Source organism: Podarcis raffonei, chromosome 4 (assembly GCF_027172205.1).
Source record: "Podarcis raffonei isolate rPodRaf1 chromosome 4, rPodRaf1.pri, whole genome shotgun sequence".
NCBI lineage: Eukaryota > Metazoa > Chordata > Lepidosauria > Squamata > Lacertidae > Podarcis > Podarcis raffonei.
This window is the reverse complement of record NC_070605.1, coordinates 51,525,007-51,549,566: the sequence shown is the minus strand read 5'-3', so window position 1 is coordinate 51,549,566 and position 24,560 is coordinate 51,525,007. Positions and strand designations below refer to the sequence as shown.

The 24,560-nt window shown below is 40.9% G+C and overlaps 2 protein-coding genes across 7 annotated transcripts; one reads left to right on the top strand and one right to left on the bottom strand.

Moving 5' to 3' along the window:
* Positions 1-493: 493 nt before the first annotated feature.
* Positions 494-16,309, bottom strand: GABPA (GA binding protein transcription factor subunit alpha). Of its 3 annotated transcripts, none has more exons than XM_053386525.1 (10): positions 16,109-16,309; positions 14,028-14,128; positions 12,188-12,332; positions 11,026-11,110; positions 9,913-10,158; positions 8,162-8,356; positions 7,482-7,538; positions 5,162-5,302; positions 4,309-4,501; positions 494-3,158 (listed from the first exon to the last, which is right to left on the bottom strand). In XM_053386525.1, exons 2-10 carry the CDS (start codon positions 14,102-14,104, stop codon positions 2,930-2,932), a joined length of 1,368 nt encoding a protein of 455 aa, XP_053242500.1. In that variant the 5' UTR covers positions 14,105-14,128; positions 16,109-16,309; the 3' UTR covers positions 494-2,929. The 3 variants fall into 3 exon arrangements, with proteins under 3 accessions (XP_053242500.1, XP_053242501.1, XP_053242502.1); XM_053386526.1 differs by lacking the exon at positions 16,109-16,309 and adding an exon at positions 15,414-15,662; XM_053386527.1 differs by lacking the exons at positions 7,482-7,538; positions 8,162-8,356.
* Positions 16,310-16,452: 143 nt separating this feature from the next.
* ATP5PF (ATP synthase peripheral stalk subunit F6) lies at positions 16,453-24,043 on the top strand. Of its 4 annotated transcripts, none has more exons than XM_053386534.1 (4): positions 16,453-16,558; positions 18,597-18,788; positions 22,995-23,119; positions 23,894-24,043. In XM_053386534.1, the coding sequence occupies exons 2-4, from the start codon at positions 18,619-18,621 to the stop codon at positions 23,920-23,922; spliced, it is 324 nt and encodes a 107-aa protein (XP_053242509.1). In that variant the 5' UTR covers positions 16,453-16,558; positions 18,597-18,618; the 3' UTR covers positions 23,923-24,043. The 4 variants fall into 4 exon arrangements, with proteins under 4 accessions (XP_053242509.1, XP_053242512.1, XP_053242511.1 ...); XM_053386537.1 differs by lacking the exon at positions 16,453-16,558 and adding an exon at positions 16,621-16,771; XM_053386536.1 differs by lacking the exon at positions 16,453-16,558 and adding an exon at positions 16,622-16,823.
* The last annotated feature ends 517 nt before the right edge of the window (positions 24,044-24,560 follow it).

Sequence of the window (24,560 nt, the reverse complement as noted above, 5' to 3'; positions counted from 1 at the left end):
CAAATTGAAGCATTGTTGTCTTAGGAACTTTACTGATTTCCTTAGTGCCATTATTTTGCAAGAATTACCCATTACTATTATTGCAAACACTGAAATTATGCTGAAGTTACACTGGGCGACATCCAGTGGCAGTTCATACAATTTCAACCTGCACAATGGATTTTTTCTTCCTCCCTGTAGCCATTTGTGTGACCCCAAAATTGGCTTCTTAGGTCTGGGGGAATTCTCAGAGCAAATTTTGGGGCTTTATGGAAGTCTACCCAGACGATGAAAGGAAAGCACCATTGTACAGCTTGACATTTGTTTCGCAATCAAGCAAAATGTCTACCAATGAATTTAAGAGATGCACAAACTGCAGAAATGCTGGAGCAATGATATTTTTTATCATTTGCATTCTCTCTTCCTTTTCTACTACATGTCACATCTACTAAATTTACTAAGAAAGCACTGCAAAAAGTTATATACACTTTGTGAATGTACAGAAGACAAAACATTTTGTTGTGTAAAATTTTATTTTCTTTACTATATTGACAATTTTATGCACAAATATTTTAGAGTAAAAATAGAAAATAATTGTTTTATGTAAAATTCAACACAAAAGAAATACATAATTAGCAGAATATGTGTCCTTAAAGAGTAAAAATGTATGCAAAACCCCCTCCATTTTACAAAAAATTGGGAATATACCTTCTATATTTTTCTTCTGACAGCCACACAATGCTATTTGACATACAATAATCCATACCTTACTGAAGACCTCGATTAGTCACAGATTGTCCCCACAATAAATCTGACACGTATGTACTGTTTTTAAAACACATCAGTACTCTATACATGGGGAAAATATTACAAGAAGTGCAGCAAACTTACAAACGAAGTATAATGAAATTTTAAAATTCAGAAAACAAATCCAATGTATATATAATAAAAGGCCATGTGCCATGTTTACTAATATGGCTTATTCTGTTATGTGCAATTATGTGCATAGCTGAGAGTATATTTATGACAGCATTAATATATGTAATTTGTGGTCACCCTTTTCTATCCCAAGGTTTACCGGCTGCCTTCTTTTACAGGGAAAAATTAGATGCCTGTACACTTCAAACACATCTTAAAGAGATGCATATGAACTAGTAATGGAAGTTATGTTGCTTGTCTTCCTTAGCACTACATAAAATGTCCAAACCCATATTTTTAGGAATGCAGCTTCTCTCCCCTCCCCTTCCCACCCCAGCTATGGACTAATGGCTCCAGTGATGCATAGGAGTTCAAAGTCTTGATATATGATTAAAGTGGGTTTTTTCCTCTTAACATAATTATCATTCAGACTTTGAGAGAAAACATATTCTTAACCAGCTTGACTAACAGCATAAAATATTAGTGTAACTTAAACTGCAATCCTGTAATGTTAAATACAAGTCCCACTGGAGTCAATGGACTTAACCGGCCATCAGAAACATTAAATGTCACCCAAAGGTTTAAACACTTTCTTTGCCTAATGATGTTTAAATACCAGAATATCTTCTACGTTTCTAAGCAGTCTGAAAATAAGCAAATGAGTCGAGCTGCAACTACAGCTACTATCTTACATTCCCAAGACTAAGCTACATTTTATGTTCAGTGCTTTTTACCGTAAGCCTGTTTTTCAGCTCTGAGTGATTTGCTCTTACAGATGAAGGCCCTGTTTAACATCTGCACTTTCACTGATTGTTAAGTGAAACCACAACTTCAGACGAGTTTGTTCTTTTAATTGTGATGATTCAACAAAAAGCCTACATTCAGAACAAAGGGATATTTATACCAAACAAAGGGAAGGCAAAGAAAAATAGCATAAGCTTATCTAGATTTAATTTGGTTATCTTTTTAAAAATGTTAATTAACTATGAGTGATACACACCCTTTTCTTTCCAAAGCATCATAACAACAACTTGGAAATTTAAGGAATTTAAAGAAAACTGCATTTTTCTGTATCTTAATACAGAGGTCTATATAACATTGAGAAGTCAAACTTCTTTTCTTATCAATTTACCTGCAGATTACATTTTATTTCTCAACAGGTAGGGGCTTCTCTCTGTGATTAACTTAAGTCTTCAGATCAAAGTCAGCTACACTGCAAGTATACGCAGAATCAGCTGATATACTCTGCAGTGTAGATTAAAACAAAGCAAAACCTATTCTTTGGATGAGAGACAGCATTTCAAGTTTTTAATCTCGTAATAGGAAAAATGTGGAAAACTTTTTTTGTGCCAGACATTAAGCTTAGCAATGTCTCTCAAGATAGTTGAGCACTTTCCCTCAAATACACGTTATCTACATATTTTATCAAAATACTCATAATTGGTTTTTGACCTTGCTGGACTTAAATTTGGATTTCTCTTTAGCAGTGATCTCCCAATTCTGCCTATAGTACACTTCTTTTGCGATGAGAAATCATCTTAGGAGCACGGTACTTTTCAGTGTGTTTTTTACAGCCTGACATGCTTAGATAATGAGCATGGTTAAGAGTAGCTGCCTTACCTCTGGAAATACATTACTTTTAATTTGGTAGCTTAGAAATGGAAGTGCAGAGAACTAAATTCAGAATATTGACAGGTTCACATCGTGTAAATATGCTTCAATTTCTCAAAACGCTGGACAAATTGTGAGTATGGCATAACATGGCACCAACCAATTTTGAGCTCTCTTACCGATCCAGCAACTTGTCACATCATGTCTGTCTTCATGCTGAAGAATCTGGAGTGCCTTTAACATACATGAAATATATACCTTTACGTGAAAAAGATCCAAATTTATGGGAGTCTCAGTTCTCCGTAGAAAAACCATGCATCATATTGAACTGCCAAGGAATGAAGTAGCTCCCATTTTAGGACCAGAAACTGCTCGATATACAAGAAAGGCCTCATGCTCCCAAGCTTTTAGGTCCTGGTACTCAGTTATCTTTTTCTGTTTGCAGAGATGCCGTAGCCAGTGCAACTGCTGTGACGGGCTGTGCAATACCATGGAGTTGCATCTTGGCCAGTTTCTTTTGTTCACACTCTGTGACCAACCGGTTCAACTCTGCTGCGCTATACCCAATGAGAGTCTTCAAGTCACAGACAAATTTGTATACAAACCTCTTGCCTTGCACTTTGCAGATCATGTCTCCATCGTAGTAATACCTTCATTTAGAAAAAAGGGAACAAAAATTCCTTGAAAAAGTAACTGATGATAACTAACACGGATGATAACTATAAAATTTGACAAAGAGAAAAATAAGCTGCCTTTCTAACTTAAAGCATGCCCCTTGCCTCACATCTAACAAGATCGCGAAGGTGGCAAAATGTAAGGATGACTTTGCAGACCATCACAAACTTATTTTCCTTTTGTAGGCCCTGAATTACAGTGCAGCCTCAACTGTTTGAGAATGTCTATCTGAATGGAGGCTTCAGAGGGACACTTGAGCCTACTTTCTTATCACCTAGAGAAACCAACAGTCAGTGCAAATGAGTGTTCTGATATATGCAGCCTTGCATACTTGTTTGCTCAATTTAACCAATGCAGCAGAAAGAATCTACTTTGCCATTGCTTTATGCACGAAACTGGGTCTTGTGGAGTTCAACACCACTGAATGCACAACAGAATCACCATGCTTGTGATAGGACAACATGGATACACGTTCAGGAGATGGGCTGCATGTACACTGTCATTATAGTTTTGTGGAAAATAATAATGTGTATTCACCATTGGAAGCTGAGGGATTATGGGTTTTAGTTAAACTTTCAACATTTAGACATATTGCCTTATTACAATGAATAGTTAAATTTTGCCTTCAGCTGACTTTCCTAGAGTATTTAGCTGGCTATAAAGTACAGTTAGTATATGTGACAGCATGCAGTTAATTAAAGTTAATAGTTCACTGAAGTCCACACATTCAGAAGGGGAAGCCACTTTAAAGTATTGTCTAAATCAATATGATGAGCAGTATTCAATTTAATTAATTAATTTACTATTCTTCATAAATTGACACTGGACTTATGACAGACCAAAGGAAGTACTTCACATAATACATAGTTAACAAAAGAATTCGCTGCCACAGTTTGTGGATATGGCCATTAAAGTTTAAAAGGGAATTAGAAAATTCATGGAATGTAAATGGAACCAGAATATTCAAAAGCAGTGTACTTTAGAATACCACATGCCAGGGACAAACAACAGGAAAGCCATCACCTTCATGCTCTGTTTGTGAAGTTCTGTGGGCAACTGGGGGTTATTGTTAGAATCAGACTCTGATCTGATCCAGTATAAGCAGTTCTTATGTTCTTAACTTACCGTAAAGCACGGCTGAGTTTCTCATAGTTCATAGTAGGCTTATTTTTACGTTGTCCCCATTTCTGTGCAACTAGTTCTGGTTGATTTAGTTTGAACTCTCCTTCATCACCAACCCATGAAATGCAGTCTCGAGCATCTTTGTCAGTCAGAAGCTCAAGCAAAAATTGCCAGAGTTGGATCTGGCCATTGTTTCCTATTGAGAATGAAATGATTAAAATGCAAATGTAAAACCATGTTTTTCATCTCATTATGAGCCTCACTTGTGAAATAGACTAAAAAGCTTTAAGTGAATAAGCTTTCCAGTAAACTAAACTCCTTGGGGTAAGAAATTAAACATAAAATATACTCAAGATAAAGTAAATATCCTGACTGATAAAAAAAAAGTTTAACTTGAAAGCTTGCTTACATTGTGTACCATTTTAATGGGTCCTATTACCCTACTATTGTAGAAAAATTACCCTTAACCTGAAGCAAATCTGCAATCAATACACTGGTGTATTAAAAACCTCATATCCCAACTTTATTTAAAAAATAGCTTTATGGAGTTTGTATCTTTCATTAATGTTAATTTTAAAATCTATTTTTGTTGTGTCTATTCTCTCTGTTGCACAAGATGGGCATTCTTTTATCTACCAGCTATGAAATCATTATTTTTTCTGTCTTGATGGTTCTTCCTCCAAGAGTCTTCAGGTTGAGATAAATTATTTTAAGAAATAGGAACTTTGCTCATTCAAATAAAACTGACCTTTGTTCTTCTAAGATACTAACAAATTCTACAGTACTCTCTATGGACTGGAATATTCATACTATAATGGATACTTAAAATCTTTTGGTTTTAGTTAAAAGAAAATACCTGTTCTGTTCCCAGGTGAACTTCTATCTTCTCCAGAAATCCTTGGTGCTCTCTGCACTTTTGCTGTCTTTGCACTGCTGTTGATGACTTTAATAGTGGTTGGAGTAGCCGGCTGTACAGATGCTGGAATAATCTGCACAGCTACAGAGAAAACATACGATTATATACCCATAAGATTAGAAATGGGTATTAGATGCATAAGCAGAAATTCCCATGTCAGATACCAAGACACAGGAACAGCCCAAGATATTACAGACATTTGACATGGAATATAATCATATGAGCTAGTTAAAGAACAGAGGAACATGTAATAAAATATTACAAATGCTGGTGAATTTACATTATGAGATCATTTTCTTAAACTTTAGCTCCAGTAATCTGCACTATACAGATGAAGGGATATTGAACTGGAGATAGAATAGTTTTAATATTTTCTCTGAAGGGTATACAAACAGCTTTATTCAGCCCTTCTATAACCAAAGACCAGATAACGTCCAACAGCATTATCAATAAGTCATCTGAAAAATGGTGTCATTGCCTAGCACTTGGAAATAAACATTTGTGATGGAGTTAGTTCCCTACAGAAATATGTCTGGAACAACAAAGTATTTTCATTTTTTATTATTATTAGTTACAATGCTGCATCAGAAACAGTGGTTTTTGGCACAGCAAGTCTTTCAGTTTGTCTGCATAACTAGGGAAACCAATCTCTGTATAATTAAAGAGTTTGTATTACACACAAAATGAATTTCTGAGTTGTGAAGTAGTGACGGCTTATCAACTAGTCTGTAGAGGGGGAACCTTTGACTCATGGGCCAAATCAGGCCCACCTAGGTTCGTTATTGGGCCCATAAAGCTGGTATACCAAAGTCATGGCCACCTGCCTGATACAAAAGCTAAGTTTGCAGTTGGTGCCAATCAGCACTGACTGAAAACCCTGCTGGGATAAGGGGTACTCAAGAGTCTGCAGACTCCAGCTTATCCCAAATGGAGTTAAGGCAGTATCAATAAGCAAGCTTCTTTCAGCAAGTATCATCCTCTGCAACCCAGCTTGAGTTCAAGTCTATTTGGAGGGAGGAGAGAGATAACTACAAAGGGGTGTGTGTGGGTGTGTGGGTGTGTGGGTGTGCGCGCGCGCGCCACAGCATGTAATTTATTACAATAGAGTATTCCTAAAAATTCTGGTTCTTTCTGCAGACCACTGAGCCTCCATGCAGGCACTCTTAAGAGCATGCTCCTGATTCTTTCCTTTGAAACAGGGTCACCTGATATGTTGATGTCAGGTGATGTGATAGCAGTCAGCCCAAGTCACCTGTCAAAGTGTCCTGTGGAGGATGGGTAAGCATAGCATCTCACCTGCCAGCCAAATCCTATTCCCCACCCCTGTCTATACTACCATTTTTCTATTTTTATTGAAAAGCTTGAGGGCTCTGCCACCACAAATCTGAAGTGTGCATCAATGTTACCCCAAATTTTGTGACTACTCTAATTTATGCAAATACCTTCTGATTTTGCATGTACAGTCACACCTTGTTTCTCGAACGGAATCCGTTCCAGAAGTCCATTTGACTTCTGAAAACGTTTGAAAACCAATGCATCGCTTGCGATTGGCTGCGGAAGCCGCATTGGACGTTCAGGTTCCAAAGAACATTTGCAATCCGGAACACACACTCCCGGGTCTGCAGCGTTCAGGAGCCAAAACGTTCAAGTCACAAGGCATTCGACAACCAAGATACGACTGTATTCTGCTTCTACTAGCCAAGAGAAGCAAACAGGTGAGCTTGATACTGAAGCTTCTGTACCTTTTGTAGTGCCACTTCAATAAAACTTTTGTTGCTCCTCTTTATTTGCTCCCAAACTAAGAAGAAAATAACTATCCAAAGTCTTTTCCAATAAAAGTAAAGAACTGTGAGTGAAAGCACCATAGAAATAATAACCTTACCAAACTCGCTCTGCCCAGGAGGACAGACCTTATTAGTTACTCTCTACCCCCAAATTGTTTGCACTCTCTTTTTAAAGTATCCCATGAGAAACGCCAGTAAGCTGCTGCTAGATAATCCAGGAATAATTTAATATTGAACTACTGCTCAATATTAAAGCCCCACAGCAATGGGACTATACCTCGCAATAGACCTCCTGGTTCACTGGTCAGGTGCTAGTGCGAATGCACCATTAGAGACAAATGTTCTTAATTTCAATTTGATTTCATCTTTAAAAGGTTAAAGATCACCTTCAAGTTCGAGCATTTTTATATAGACTATGATACGACTCTGCTGAAAATACTATTTCTTTAAAACAAAATCATAGAATGACAACTTACGTTGATCAATAGTAACTGTAGCTATTTCTCCAGAGTGTTCTTGGCTAGCCAGCACATCTGGATACACAAGAAAAATATTAAATACTAAACTTTCGCAACATTTTCACTTGAAAAAATGAGGAAAGAACAAAGGAAAGTGCTAATTTTATAAAGAATATAAGAATTAGGAACATGCTTGAAGTCTAAAGGCCATGCAGGGAAAGGAAAAAAGAAATACACATCTATAAAATTTATGTTATTAGATTTATAGGAAATTCTGTATTTCACATTTCTTTCATATCTGGTAATTTTAAGTAATTACCTTCTGTTGCCTCATATATATTTTTAACTAAAAGAAGGATAGGAAGTATAGAAGCTTGGTATAGAGATTGAAGAATGATTTAAATCTTACTTTAAATTATCAGTAACTCTTCTCCTGATGCTAAGAATACTTGCATCTTGAGAAAACTAAACTGCTATAGTGTTTAAATTATCCATGTCTAGAAGCTGATACATTCAGAACCCTTACAATTTGAATTGTGCTATGTGTACAGAGCCCTAAAGTGTCAGTAGCATTTTAAGTCATAGTGACTGAATGCATACATTACTTGGTAACTAGGACTGCCATGATGTAGACTTTTTATTTAAAAATTTTTATTTTAAAAAATCAAACAAGATACTTGTTGAGAAAACTCACATACATTTTCGAAGAAGTTCCAGGTGGCTCCAAAGGATTTCTCCCCGAGGGACCCTCTGGAAGAAGTCCTCTTGACTGAGGCTGCACAACTCTCTCCCAGGAATGCTAAGAGTATTGAGATCTATGTCTGTCATGCTGAACTCCTTCATCACCCATACTACCCAGTGCAGTACCTGGTCAGTTGACCACTGTACTGGATCTAGGAAAAAAGAGAAATATTCTACTTATTTTCCCCAATGTTGCAACAGGCTATGTTAGACCATCATCAGCATACATTCAAACAAAGTATTCTTAAAATGAACATAAAAGCCCAACAGATGGCAGGTTCATGCAGCTGAAGCAAAAATAAAGAAAAGGAATTCTGATATATTATCTATGAAAATCTTACTTTCCAACTACTTTCAGATCTATACTTAACTAAGTATCAAGTTTTCAGAAAATAGCTTTATTATGACAACCATTTTCAGAGACATAGTGGTAACTCATGGACTTGTGTAGTCTTTTTTTCAAAGATCCATGACTACATCATTATGTTGAACATATAAATTTATGGAGATGACTGATAGCTGCTAACTTCAGATGTCACAACAAAGCGCTTTCGACTGCTTCAGTCTCCCCTTTCCATGCAAAAGGAGGAAAATGTAAAGCTTCTTGGCATGGTTTTGAACAAATTGCCACTCCTTTTTATGTCCAAATATACGAAAATATATTTTATTCTATCCACAGTTGGTCAGCACACCATGATCTGAAGCCAGTGTGATCCTGGTATGTCTGAACTAGATGTCACTGGAATAAACTACAATATCACATATTCAGATGTAATGTTAAATTCTAAATAGTGACATTAAACTTTCGAACTGCCTCCCCTTCTATATACAGGAAGAAAGGAGTAAACAACCCCAAGGCTCACACTTGCTTATCCTTGTAATGGTAAACTAAGATTTAGTGTTACATCTGAACCAGACCGCCAAGTCAATCCAGCTCTCTACTAGTGCTGTCTACTCTGAATGACATGAACTATCCAGTGCTTCAGTGATTGATTGATTGATTGATTGATTACTAAATTTGTACACCACCATTCAACTGAAGATCACAGGGCAGTTCACAACATAAAAATGAGAACACAAAATACAAATCAACCAAAAACAAACCAATAACCCTGCTCCCACAAGCATTTAAAAGGCCATAGAATTTTAATCAGCTAAACATCTGGATATAGAGAAATGTTTTCGCCTGGTGCCTAAAGATATGTAATTCAGGTGCCAGGCAAGCCTCCTGGGGAGAGCATTCCACAAACAAGGAGCCATGGCAGAAAAGGTCCGCTCTTGTTTTTTGACCCTCCAGACCTCTCATGGAGGAGGCACACCAAGAAGGGCCTCGGATGATGATCACAGGGTCCAAACCAATCTCTCAAAGAAATGTTTAGCTACTACAGTTTGACAATTAGAAAATAATTATATTTCCATAGCTTATTCCCCCTCCCTGAACTACTACATACATCAGAGAAAATGCAAACCTAAACCTCAGCACAAGAGGTTATGAATTCCCCCTGCTCATATGTCATTCCCTTGGCAATGATGCTGAACTGACAACATGAAACGTTCACAGTAGAAACTGAATGTGCACCATATTTATTCAACATCACTTTGTCATTATTACAAATCAGACATCTAAGCAGAACTATCTGCAAATGGAGGGGGAGACAGAGAAAAGAACCACAAAGATATACATGTGCCACTGTATAGAATTTATTACCATAGGGTATTCCTAGGCGTTCCTGCTCTTTTCGGTAGCCTTCTAATGCTGCAGCCCAACGAGTTACTTGTTCAGATGTTTCATCAGAGATGGTGGTAATATGTTTCGTTCCATCCAGTGTTATCACTTGAGCTTCTTCAACAAGGTGTGCCTCAGTTTCCGTATGGTGGGCATCTGGATCAATCACGACCTCAACAGTTTCTACTGGCTTTACAATTTCAAGGATGTTTAACTTTGGTTCTATTCCTGTACAGAGAAAGAGAATTGAGAAAACACCACACAAAATGCAAACTACACAAAGTGGAACAGAACAAATTAATCGTGTTCCAATTCCTTATATTGTATTGAATTGGAACACGATTAATTTGTTCTGTTCTGCTTCATATTGTTCTGATAAAAGGTTAACTATACAGTCCTGTTTTTATTATATTTTGCACATTGCCTTGGGACATATGTAGAAGGCAATTAATCAACAACAGCAATCATACATTAACCAGTGAGCAAATAATTTTATTTCAGAGCCCTCTTAAAAATTAAATCTTTATAAATGGCATTTTAACTTCAATTTTAAAGGCTTCACTCCAATACTGTGTCATCACTTTTAACATTTAAAATTCTAAAAAATGCTGTTCATTAATATTTTGTGAAATACAAACGCTGAATTCCCAGCTCACCAACTTTTACTTTGTCTCATTTTCTACCCACTAGCTCCCAATATCGACTTTGACCTTATAATTTCATCATTTAAAAAATCATATGCAGGTTTAAGCATCAACTTCTATATAATCAATAAGCTGTGCAAAAGCATTTGCAAGTCTACAAAGTCCTTCAAATCACTAAAAGGAAACCAATTTTCCAGATTAATCATTCTTACCTGCTCACTGACATGTATTACTATGAAAGTTTACCCTGTGTAGTAAGTTCACAATAACTAAGCTGTAATGTGTATATTTACATCCAACCATTGAGAAATAATATTTGAACAGAAAAAGCTATTACTGTAGGTCAATAACAAGGGCTGCATACCAACCCTGCCACTAAATAGTACTGTTTTTAACATACATCTCCACCAGATGCAGGAAACATCATAAATCTACAGAATTAGTTTTTTACCTTGCCTTGATATTACTTGGACACTAAGCTGCACTGTTCCATCTGTCTTGACACCTTGATCAAAAAGACTACGATCTGGATCCAGCTTGATAAATAGAAATTCAAAGAAAGGTAGTCAACTTATTATTATGAGTTTGTTCACAACAATCAGGACAGGACAGTTGATGGGAGAACACCCTTGGGGGGATTTTCCAGGTGGTTGTCTTCAGTGGCCTTCCTCTCTCATGGAATCCTTCCCACACAACATCTGATAGGTCACCATAATGGTATGTAGATATATCACATGCCCTTATCATACAGCACTTTTGAAACCACAGTGTTGAACATGCATCAAAGATATGATCTCCAGACTGCAATAGCCTTTGTTTTGGGAGGCCTATTGAACACAATTGGAGGTATGCTCTGCAATATCTTCGATCATGCTTTGTTGTTCTAGACCACTCAGTTAATATTTCTGAGGATATGGCCTGTGTGTTTCCAGATAGCCGTTTCTTTCCTGCTCCTCAAACACACATATTATTTAACATTATATATTTTTTTTGCAATTATCCATATAAAATTATATGGGGGGGGGGAATTGCAAGGTTTTATTTTATAGGCAGGGGCTAGTTTTGTCTCCTGAGAGACTGTGTGTTTTCAACAGCAAAGACAGGACTCGCCTTTCAAAACAGTTATTTAGGATAAACCAGTCTCTTTGCAGCTCTACCCTGCCCTCTAGCATGTATCACCTAAAAGGCAGGCCAGGTTACTTGTTATAATTGAGCATTCCCATATTTGCTTATAAACCTGAATCTATTTTGTTTTCCTGAGTGAATTGTAGCTTGAATATGTTTATCTGGTTAGAACTTACTTACTCAAAAACCCTGATCTAAACAAAAGTCTCAGTTGTTGAAAAATATGCTAGATATGATACAGAGGTAAAGTTTTGTTGAGTTAAATGAAAAGATGGCCACATATCTACGTCCGTTTTACTCTTGACTGATGTGCATCCCCTGGTAGAGATAATTATATTCTATGCAATGTGTTCCAATCAATTAATATTGATAAATATATACAAGAATAAAACCACCAATAGAAAATGTAGGCAGAAGATCAAAGGAGTCCTACTCAGTATAGGCCATCCTTTATATTAAAACTGTTAACTGTAATGCTTTTGCTATACCTGTATATCCTGTAGGCAGATTTCATGTGCTTCCAAAGAACATTGAAGTCTTGGTTCCAGTAGTTTCTTAAGATTTCCAACCGGTTCATTGATATCAATAGCCTGACTCACAAATTCTGCAGTGGTGTAAGTTTGCTCAACAATGCTGAAACAAAAGAGTTTAAAAGGGGTCTTGTATTTGAACAAAAACTACTGTTAGAATGTGCTAGTGCTATAAACATTCAAGTAAGAGACCTGAACCTCATTTGGAAAGTTTTAAAATGGAACAATTTTTGAGTACATATCTGAAGCTGGATTTGAACTCCCTTAACTGCTCTGTATGTTTCTCTGTAGCGATCTGAACTTGCACTGAACTGAAAATGCACCGGGACATAGAAACCATGACTTTAATGGGGAGTGGGAAGAATCTTACTGTTGATCCAAAGTTGCAATGACATCTAGGTCATTGTCATATCTGAATACTACCTGACTAATCATGCAATTAATGAAAAAAAATCCTAGGAATCTGCTAATTTTTTAGCAGAGTACAACTGGGATCAAGATAATAGCTATGTAACAAAGATACACAAATGGAAAGATATCAAGGGAACTGCAAGACATGTATCACAAAGATTCCACAGGTTATAATGAAACAGGCCAAGGACCAAAAAATAATGGCAGTGATTAAGCAGGGTAAAGCCCCTAAACCTGACTTACAATTAATTTTATTTTAAGGTAAAGTAGTATACCCTTTAAGAAAAATATAGGTAGTATAACTGTAGGGAGGGAGATGCATCTGTCCATCTTTTCCCCCTCCAATCTTTGCCCACAAGCTTGTGAAACAGAAATATTATGCACAGTTATCTTTCAGTTTTTATAGAAACATGCATGCAGTAAATGTTTTCTTAAAAAACAAAAAACAGTTTGGTTTCTGCCAAATGAAAACATCTAATCACTATACAGCTGGAAAAAAGAAAGAAACAAAATGATTTTAAAGTTGTGATTATTTATGCTCAGAGAGACTTCCAAGAGTTAGATTTTTTGGCCCTTGATCAAGTGGAGAAATTAGCTCAGTGGAGTAAGTGTTGAGACTTAATCTCATATGGAGGATGTTAAATGAGCAGGAGTTTTCAAATGGAAATTCCTCCTTGTTTGGCTTCTTTTGGTGAAAGAAGAAAAAGTTTCTATCAGAAATAAGGGAAGTAGAAAATGGAGAAAAAGCAATCAGCAACTTGTTATCTGACATTCAACAAACTTGAATTTTTCCACTGTGGGTGAATTTTAACGTATAGAACCCAACATAAGAAAAAAGCTTTGGGTTACTGAAATACAGCTAGACACTTTCCGTGGCCTCTTTATGGCAACATTCTATCCCAGACGGGCTAATCTGATTCAGCCCAAGGGCTGCATTCACCCTTTGCCAACCTTCCATGGGCCACATGGCAGTGATGAAGGTGGCCACCCAACACTCACATGAACATGCACAATGCTCCCCCCCCCCGGCAGATCAGCTCAAGATGGGTATTGCTGCTCCTCCCTGCTAGTTAAATGAACAATCTGATGACTGGGGAGCGGTGATTTGCATCAATATCAGGGTGCTGGGATTTAAATATTTGCCTTCCCAGAAATGTCTTTATTAACTTTTTGATACCAAATTCAGTGGGGTTTGGGCAGAAAAATTTGCTTGGATGGATACATCAGGCCCCCACAAACAGCAGATTAGCCACTGTTCTTCTACTGCAACACTCTAAACTGGATTTACAGTAAATACTTGGCTCTCTTTCCTGAATTTGAAATGCAGCTCCAAAAAAACCCGAAACAGCAATACATGCGTGCACTCCTGTGGACTCAAATTATATACCTTTCTTCAGTGCACTCTTGTTTCTCTGTTCCATCAATTTCTATTTCTATCAGTTCTTCTGCTTCTCTTTTAGTCATGGCTGAAATGTTTCAAGAGGCAACCTGCAAAATAAAATGTGTCTGTTTGTTTTTACACATTACATACAAATAGAAATAACAGGTTCAAAATAAGTACACTTTATTTATTCATTTACTTTTCACTTGAAAATACGATCTATTGGTCTAGTGCGGTTTCTGCATAGGTTGTTTAGGGCACAATCCAAAGCCATAAATATGGAGCAAGATTTCAACTGGGTGCTGAGCTAATGGTTAAGACCACTAATATATCAAAATAACATTGTCATTAAAATTATTCTGATGTTTGGTAGCTTGTGGATTCAGATCCTTTTTTTAAAAAAAAGGCTTATACAGTATAAAACAGATGTCTCTTTTAAAACACTGTTTTTTCAACTTGCTGTAAATCTCAAATGCTGGCTAATCATTCATATCCTTTCATCTTTCCATTCCTCTGCTGAATTCAGAGGCAGGACATGCAACTTATGAATTATGAGTAATGTCTAGAAGTCAGCTTGAAGCAGTTTCTGTCTGAAACACTGAAGCGATGCACTATTTATCATTCGACTTTATATTATTAACTTGCCACAGCTGGATCTTTCTCCAAAGAGAACTGGAAAATATAACTTTCAAGAAGCTGAGGACTTTCAAGATGTTATTTCATTTAATATAAGTTGCTGCAAGATTTGGGGAAATGATCACAGTATGATTTAAATATAGCTAAAGTGGTAAAAACCTTCACACTTTGGGGCAAGAGCACAGCTATTCTTATAAAGTAAGCAATTTGTTTCTAGTTATGCACACTGCTGTAATTGCCACTTGAAAACAAAAACAAAACACTATGATTATTTGTTCCTGGACCATCTCTTTCTGAAGCCACATAATCGTTGTTCCAAAGTAAACATAATGCTGTCAAACTAAGGTATTGCTTAAAAAAGAGTAAAAACATCCCAATGTTAAAACACACCTACAGGGAAGTACGTTCCTATTTTATTGGTGGAACACTTTTCGAAGTGTGTATACACTAGTGCATACAGAACTGCACCGGGGGATGCTGTATACTTCATAGCAGTATACAAGCCACTGATCAATATATTTTCATTCGTTCCAAAAATAAAAATATTGCATGTCAGCAGGTGCCAGTACTGCCTGCTTCACTTAATGTAACAAAACATCTATGAAGAGACTTAATCCTAGAAACGCAGAGTTGGAAGGGACCCTAAGGATCCTCTAGTGGTCCATCCCCCTGCAATGCAGGAATATGTAGCCGTCCCGTACATTATGATGCTCCAACCAATTGAGCTACATGCTCTCCTGATCTAATCTCTGGTACCTTTTATTTGCATTTTAAGGAAGGCACAGAATAACCCTCGCTGTCGCATGTACACATTTCAGATACACATGTAGAGAGAGATGGATGAAGTTGTTGTGATGTTCCTTCGCTTTGAAATAACCCCTCCGACCTTTGACAGGAGGCCGAACGGCCGAGATGACCCCGCCAGGTTACACGGAGTGAGGGAAGGGGGCGGCGGCTGAGCGAGGCGGCGGGAAGGGTCCCGAAATGTCCGCCGGCTCCTCCCGCCGCCGGGCCCGTCTCTTTCCCAAGGGAGGCGAAGGCGGCCTTGGACTCCGGCGGCCTCTTCCATGGCGGATGACGAGCCGGGCGAGCGGGGACGTCTCTCTTTCCCGCCCCGCCGTTTGAGAGGAGAAGGAGGAGGAATAGGGGAGGAAAGGGCGCCGCCGCGGTGGCGATGGCGGCGAGGAGGCCCTTGAGGCGCGCAGGGCTCCATCCCGCCTCAGCCCAGGCCTTCCTCTCCCTTCCGCCCGCGGCGGCGCCTCCTTGTTGTTTGAACTCGGAACGGAAATGAGGCTCGCGCCGCGCGGGGCAGAAAACGGAAACAAAACACAAGAAGCGAGGAAGCCACGAGACCCCCCCTTCCCCCCCGGATACAGCGCGAGGCGCTTCCCTTTCTCCCCCGCCCTCCCTTTCCAGCCGCGCGCCCCGAAGTCTCGCGCCTCAGGACTTACCAGCCGCCGCCACCTCAGCCTCCGTCACAAAAAAAACAAAACGCAAAACCCCGCTAACCCGCCAAAGCAGGCGGAGCAGCGCCCGCCGCTTCCCCTCCCCGCGCCTTTTTTTTTAAAGAAAAAAAACTTTCCAGCCGCGGCGGCTGGATCAGCCCCACCGGAGCCCCTCACGCCGCCCCTGCGGGAAGAAGGCCGCAGCGCGCTCACACTCGGGCAGAGAAGGCTGCGCGCGGGGCCCTGGCGGGGGAAAAGCGCACACACATACAATCCCCCCCTCCGCGTCGGGGCGAAAACTACAACTCCCGGCGTCCCTTGCGAAACTGCCGCCGCCTCCCGAGGAAAGCGCCTCAGTTAAACTCAAACTAGCTTTTGCTCTTTTCCCACCCGCCTACTTGAAGCCGGAAGTGAATCCATCCGTTTCCGGTGAAGCGGGGACGGGAAGCAAAGGAGGTACGTCGCTGTTTCTGAGGCGCTTCCCCTCCCCCCCTTTCAACGGGCTTTATGAGGGACCGGTGCAAGGGAATCTGAGGCTTAAGTACGGCGAGGCGGCTTAGAATTGTGTCGAAAGGCCGGGCGTTCAAAAGAGAAAACTCCCGAAGCTCTTTGCGCCTGTTGGAGGCGGGGCCGAGTCAGGCCCTCCCTGTCACTGCGGGCTCTGGCAAGGTGACCGGCGGTTCCTCTGCGGGGTTGAATCCGGACGGGAGAGAGCGCGGTGGTGAGGAGGCCGAGCGGGCGGGTGCGTTCGCTTGGGCCTTACTGGTTCTCCTCAGTCGCTGTGAAACCGCCTTCAAGTTTAACCCGCGTTTAACCGCCTTGCCGGGCCTTTGAATTAGCAGGCTTCTGCGGTATCTCAGGAGGGGGAATGGTAGCAAATCAACCATAAGCGCAGCTCCCCTGAAGAATTTCAGTCTCCGAAGTGAGGGAGTCCCAGTATTTTAATGGGTCGACCGTGAGATTTACGGACCTCCGGGAGGCGAACCTATCTGGGTTAGACTAGATTGTGCAAGGACGGACCAGTGCTGGTTCCCCAGGGATTTTTGGAGGGTGGAGGTGGGGGTTTGCTTATAAAGGATGCTCTCTGAGTGTGGGTGCATTTCCCCCGCAGTCAGAACTGTCCATTCGCTTTTGCGGGTGGTGGATGGCTGAGTCTGGTTTCTCCTTCTTGTCATGATCTACATCCTGTTAAGAGGACAGATGAACAGGCAAGGAAATGCAGCAGCAGGATCGGGATTGGCAGTGCGCCCACTCCCCTGTTCTAAAGTGGGCCTTGTCAGATGCCCAACAATGCTGGGAGGTTTCTAGACCAAATGCTCCTGTTGCCCAACCTCTGCTTGTAGCTCTTTCTTGGTACTCTCTTTCTGACCTAATTTCCCACCTGCAACTGCCCCCAAACAACGCTATCCCTGAGAAGAACCAGAATGTCACTCTGCATGTGAGGATAGTCTAGACTGAGATGTTTACTTAAGCAAAGCCATAGCTATTGGGGGAGGGAGGGGATAGCCCCTTTTTTGCCTCAGGTGAAGCCTCCAGAGGGGTGCCATTGAGGCGTCCACCTCTCTGTGTGTGTATGCAAATGCATGGGGTGGGTGCCCCGACCTAAGTACACTTAAGAAGAAGTTATGGAATTTTAAAGCATTTTTATAGATGTATTGTTTGAGTCAGAAGAATGCAAGAAAAGAACTTCATAACTTCTATTGATCAATTGTTTTTAAAAGCTAAGAATGTTTCAGTTTAGCCATTAGAATAAGGAGCAGTGGTGGAAATGTTCCATTCAAATTAATGGGCATGGGGGAGCAGTCTGTTGGAAATTTAACTTTCCCCATTAACTTTGGCTAGATGAAGGTGGGGAACCTTGAGCCTGGGGAGCAGGGAGGTGTCAGATGAGGCCCACCTGGCCCCGAGTACTCTTTCCCAGCCAACACCCATCACTGGACCTGCTCCACACCCTTCTCAAATGGTTTTGTCTGGCTGGATTGTGTCCATGAACTAAGGAAACCTGATGTTTCCATTGTTGGAATGTAGTGTGTTGTATTAGGTTAAGGGTTGCTTTTGTTGCTTTGCCCACTTATACGTCTAACTTTGCCCCCTTTTAACCTCTGCCTCACCCATCCTCGGAAGGTTGCCCATTTGGTAATGTGGCCCTCAGGCTGGAAAAGGTTCTATACCTCTGGACTAGGTTATCTGTTATAGTGTCAAGCATCTTACAAATTCTTCATCAAATCTTATATGCTGCTTGTCACCAGATATTTTCAGAAAGAAATATTGAAACATTAAACAAAACAAAAAAACAGTACATATTCCATTGCACCCCTGCCACAAAAAGGTGCAGTGCTAACTTAGAATGCCCTGCGTCTGGTTGAAACTACTGTGGTGTCCCAATCAGCTGAACTTGAAAGTGGGCTTCCCCAGTGGAACTCCAACTGCTGGGAGGTTCAGATAGGAATAGACGTATGTAAGATGTAACTGATAGATCCTTTTGTCTTTCTAGCTGAAACTTCTACAAATACATCATGATTCTCCAAAAGCTCTTCAGGTTGTCTTCTGTTTTCCGTTCCGCAATCTCCTTCCACTTGCATAGGAACATCGGCTTTTCGGCCATTGCTTTTAATAAGGCAAAGGAACTTGATCCTGTGCAGAAACTCTTTTTGGACAAGATCAGAGAATATAACACAAAGAGCCAGTAAGTGAATGTAGTAAATGCAGAATTTCAAGGCTCCAATCATTTGATTATCTTGTTGGCATTTTGATAATTTTCCATTTAATTTTTTTATTGTTGTAAGTTGGTTCTTGGACAGTACTTGACTCCCAGTAATCACAGACTGCTATGAAATATATATGGATATAAATGTATTTCTTACGTTAATTGTTTGCTTGTGGAAAGTAATCAAGTTCTGCATCATGGAAACAGTTGAGTAAATTCATCTAAAGCTTTAAATCAGACACATAAATTAGACTTTTGAATAAGTTCTCAAAAGTTACCGTATTTTTCGCTCTATAGGGCGTACCTAGTTTTCAGAGGGGGAAATGAAGGAAAAAAATATGATTCCCCACCCCCCAGCTCTGGGAGCAGCGGACAGGCTGCATGTAGCCTGTGCACTTCTCCCAGACCTTCTCCCTGCTATTGTGGCAGGTGGGGGGATTCCATCTCCCGCAAAAGCCCACAGGAGGGAGAAGGGACTGACTCGGCCAGTCAGTCCCTTCTCCCTCCTTGGGGAAAAGCCCCTAAGAGCGGCATGCTCTTTAAAGGCTGCGCGGCTCCTGCGGGCTTTATTAGGAGGTGGGGGAATTCTCCCACCTTGTAGAAAAGCCCGCAGAATCCGTGCAGCCTTTAAAGAGCGCACGGCTTTTGCAGGAGGTGGGGGAATTCCCCCATCTCCCGCAAAAGCCCACAGGAGCCGCGCACCCTTTGAAGAGCGCGCAGCTCCTGTGGGCTTTTCGACCGAGCTTGTGGGGCTGGCAGTGGGGGGAAGCACTGCTTTCCCCCACCGCCAGCCTCCAAACCAGGTCCCGGAGCAGCGTGAAGGCGTCGCACACCTTCCCGCTGCCCCCCCCCCGAGCCTGTGGGGCTGGCGGTGCAGGGAAGCGCTGCTTTCCCCACTGCCAGCCTCCAAACCAGGTCCGGGAGCAGCGCGAAGGTGTCGCACTCCTTCCCGCTGCCCCCCAAGCCTGTGGGGCTGGCGGTGGGGGGAAGCGCTGCTTTCCCCCACCGCCAACATCAAAGACCAGACTCTCCTGGCTTCAGCAAAGCCTGCGCTCCGGAGGCTTTGAGTTGCTATCGCTGAAGCCAGGGAGCCTGCATTCGCTCCATAGGACGCACACACATTTCCCCTTAATTTTTGGAGGGGAAAAAGTGCATCCTATAGAGCGAAAAATACGGTACTTGCCTGGTGGGAGCTAGTGGAGGAGCAATGGAGAGCTCTGTCTCTCCTCCAGCAGCCTGCGGTATTTCTATGCTGGGCACAGAGAATGGACAGAGCACTCCATTCCTCCTCCACATAATATACATTATATTAGGGCTGTAGCCTAAAAGTCCTTTAGTCCATAGCATGATATTGTAATTGATATCCCTTAGCAGCTCCTCCTACATTGAGTTGTACAATGTCTTTTAAGCTGCCTCTAAACGTGGGTGGCGCTGTGGGTAAAAGCCTCAGCGCCTAGGGCTTGCCGATCGAAAGGTTGGCGGTTCGAATCCCCGCGGTGGGGTGCGCTCCCGTTGCTTGGTCCCAGCGCCTGCCAACCTAGCAGTTCGAAAGCACCCCCAGGTGCAAGTAGATAAATAGGGACCGCTTACTAGCGGGAGGGTAAACAGCGTTTCCGTGTGCGGCTCTGGCTCGCCAGAGCAGCGATGTCACGCTGGCCACGTGACCCGGAAGTGTCTCCGGACAGCGCTGGCCCCCGGCCTATAGAGTGAGATGGGCGCACAACCCCAGAGTCTGGCAAAACTGGCCCGTACGGGCAGGGGTACCTTTACCTTTACCTTAAAAATCTTTTAGATTGAGAGGTAGAGCATAAATCTTCTTAAATATATAAAAACAGACACCAGGAACCTGCAGGCAAGGGCCAGTTAGGACTGGCAGGGGTCCTAATTGACCATGACAATGCCACCTGCAGTATTATATGTGAAGTTTGCTGCAGAGCAAGTAAGAATATGGTCACAAAAGAACAACTGGCAGCTTAAAGTGAGCTTCCAATTTTTTTCTTTGCATTCAGGACTTATTGATCAGCTGCATTAGGGGGCCTCCATTTGAGGGCACTTACTGAATGCAACCCCCTTTGAAGGCGTGCTTTCAGTGCCAACTGTCTGATCAGTGACACACTCAGCACCAAAGGGGCTCTCTGTGAGTCCCACTTCATTTGTTTGCAGGCATGATTTAGAGTCAACTTTGCACACAGCTTGTTATTTGAAGTTGTTACCTGGCATAATAAAAGCATCAGAATGCTATTTCCCACATAATGGTCTTGCATACCTAGCACAGTTGTTGCTATAGTCAGTCATAGCAACTGTTCATGGGATGCTGAAGTTATTCAACATTGAACAGTTGCTGTTCCACAAAGTTCACAAATTATTAGGTAAACAATAAAGTACAAATATGAAAGTTGTGCTGTCTGTATTATTGCTATAGGATTTAGTTTTCCCAGCAATGAAACATTTTCCCCTGTGATATGTAGGGGGGAAATTCAGCCATACTTATTAATCCCATTTTATATCTCACTTTTTCTCCAGTGAGTTAAAGGCAGTATACATGGTTATTCCTCACCTTCCATGCTCCCAACATCCCTGTGAGGTACATTAGAGAGATTGTGACTGGCCCAAGATTACCCCAATGAGTTTTAAGATTTGAGCATGAATTTGCTCTGGGTCTCCTTAGTCATATTCCCACACTCTTAACCAGAGTTGTTCTAAATAATAAAGCATAACCCACCCTCCACCACCACCACCCCAAAAAACCCATATCACCTGGCTGAAAATCTTCCCCATGCTCTTCCATTGTGGGCAGCTGCTTATATTTGCTTTTCTGCAGCTGTGCTAATATCAAAAGGAAGGTTTGCTGGCTCCTGCCTCCTTTCCCGTTTGAGATTTCTTTGTTCTGTCTTTGAGGCTTCAGTGACTTCCACAGAAGAGTGTTGGTAAATAGTTTCCATAACGCATGTAAATTGAATACAAACCCATGCCATTTTCTGGCATTTTTTAACATCAGTCACCTTATAAAACTATCATGCAACCAATGCCTAGATTTCTTGTATATTTATATTTTGTGGCTCTGCAGATTCCTAACTCGCATTGGCCCCAACCAGCATGGCCAATGATCAGGGACAATGGGAGTTGTAATCCCAACAACATCAGACCCCTGATTTATATGTTCTTTGTGAAATTACTCCAAGACCGCATGATCCCCCTCTAATTTTATTTTCACAACCATTCTAGAAAGTAGGCTAAAGTAGCTGTGTGTATATGATCAGTTCCTGGTCACCCAGTCAGCATAAGGGTTGAGTGGGATTTGAATTTAGGTCTCCTTGATGTAAGTCAGGGTGGCCCAACTTTTCATACCAAGTAGGGCACAAGCATACTTCAGCACAGAACCCGGGGGCTGCACACTCTTGTCATGTGGGGGCAGGGAATAAGAGCAAAATTTGACACAAACACACACCTCACACTGCCTTCCCAAAGCTGGGAAAGTACTAGGTAGACTTTAGGAAGGAAGGGAGAGGACTCTAGGATTCCGTCAGAGCCCTCACACCTCCTTCCCAAAGCCCAACACCTTGCTTACCTTGCTTTGGGAAGGCAGCTCAAGGGCTGCAGGTGTCACCCGAGGGCCACCCAAAAAGGCCTCAAGGGCCTCATGTTGGACCACCCTGATCTAAGTCAAATACTCTCACCTCTACACATTGCTGTCTCTCACCTACGGAATCATTCGTCAGTTTGTAATAACAGTTCTTAAAATTACTCTGTAACAAGTTATTGTAACTGTAACAAGGGTTGCAATTCACATAGTGTGAAAACTCATTATAGGCATCACTATACACTAAAGATCCTATACAGTGGTACCTCGGGTTACATACGCTTCAGGTTACAGACTCCACTAACTCAGAAAAGTACCTCAGGTTAAGAACTTTGCTTCAGGATAAGAACAGAAATTGTGCTCTGGCGGCGCGGCAGCAGCAGGAGGCCCCATTAGCTAAAGTGGTGCTTCAGGTTAAGAACAGTTTCAGGTTAAGAACGGATCTCCAGAACAAATTAAGTACTTAACCCGAGGTACCACTGTACTTGAATTGTTCTATTTGTGCTACAAGTTCTCTGTTCGCCAAGTGTTTGTGATTTATTTAGATTCTTTCACCATCCGTTACTCTAGATATAACAAAGCTCAATTAACTCCTGCATTTGTAGGAAAACTGGTGGCCCTGTTGATGCTGGTCCAGAATATGAAAAAAGCTTGCATGAACAAATGGTCAAGCTCCAGCGGGTGTATGGTGGTGGAGATATGACCAAATTTCCAGAATTCAAATTTCAGGGTAAGCTTTTAAGTTTTATGACTCATTTAGTAATGTAAAAACATGAGAGTAGATAATTGAAATATTAGAAATGCCATGTTAAATAAAGTAAGTGATTTAAACAAACCTTTACTAACTGGTTGCTGTCAGTAACCCCAGATGTTTTCACAAATTTTTAAGCATACTTTTGTAACGTCTTTATTTTTAAACAATTTAGTTCCTATTGGTTTTCTGGGTTTATGCAACTGGATGATTTTAATTATTAATTCCTTGAACCATTTGTATTTTAATTTTTTATCATTTATTAACCTTTGGTATGTTATATATTTTGTGTATTGAATTGTTGTTGTTGTTACATGTATATTTTAATATAAATAGATATTTTGGTTGATGTTGTTCCTCAGTATTGCATTAGTGTATATATTTCCCCTGTGGTTGATAGGATCATGATGGCTGAAACAACAACAATAAACTATACATCTCTATACATCTCTTTGTAAAGCAGCTAATATTTACATGTAGTAGGAACTTGCCTTGGAAGCAAGTGTGGCTTTTGCACCATTTACACTGAAGTGGACTCTTTTCATCTGTGGAAACCCTGCATTTAAAAAGGAGAAAGTGTTATGCTCCAATTGTGCTGATGGGCCCTCTCCTCTCTTGCAGATTTGTGTAGCTAAAGCTGCAGTACTTAATTTCTGGCAAATTGACAATAGAATCAAGTTGTAAAACTATCTATTTAGAAAACTTCACTTTGAAAATAAACTGACACTTCCTTTCATTTTTTCCATATGACAGAGCCCAAATTTGAAGAGGAGCAGAAGTGATGTGATAGCAAGTACACAAGCAGCAGCAATGTGGCTGGAGGTGTTGAATAGGCCCACGGTTGTAATTTAAATAAACAGTTCATTGTTCAAATGTGGATATTTGAATTCTGTTGAATGTAAATCTGTGCCTTGTTTGCTCATTGGAAAGACAGCTTCATTCCACTGTCCCTCACCTTGTTTTCCTCCAACAATCAGTCTGCATTCTCAGACTTCATTGGGCTGTTTTGGGTTTTTCCTCCTTCAGGATTAGGCAGCGGACATAGTTGATGCCCAGTCTCAGCTGTGTTAAAATATTGCTTCTGCCCCTTTTAATATTATTTACTGCTTTTATCCAACTCTCAGACAATAACAGTCTCCCAAAGTGGCTCACTTCAATAAAAAGAGACTGTCCCTGCCATCAGGTTTACAGACTAAAAGAACACACACATGGAAAGGCGAGTAGGAGCAGGGAAAGGTAGAAGAGAGTTTTCCAAGGCCGGATGAAAGGGGTGAGCTGTAAGAGGGCACTTCTATCCAGTTCAAGTCGGGTTGATCTTCTCTTGCTGGTGTTCTTGCTTGAAATGAAATTGGTAGCTCTTGTTTCTTTGACCAAGGGGATGAGGTCCCCTTGCTTTTGCAGGGCAACTGGGTGGTTGGAG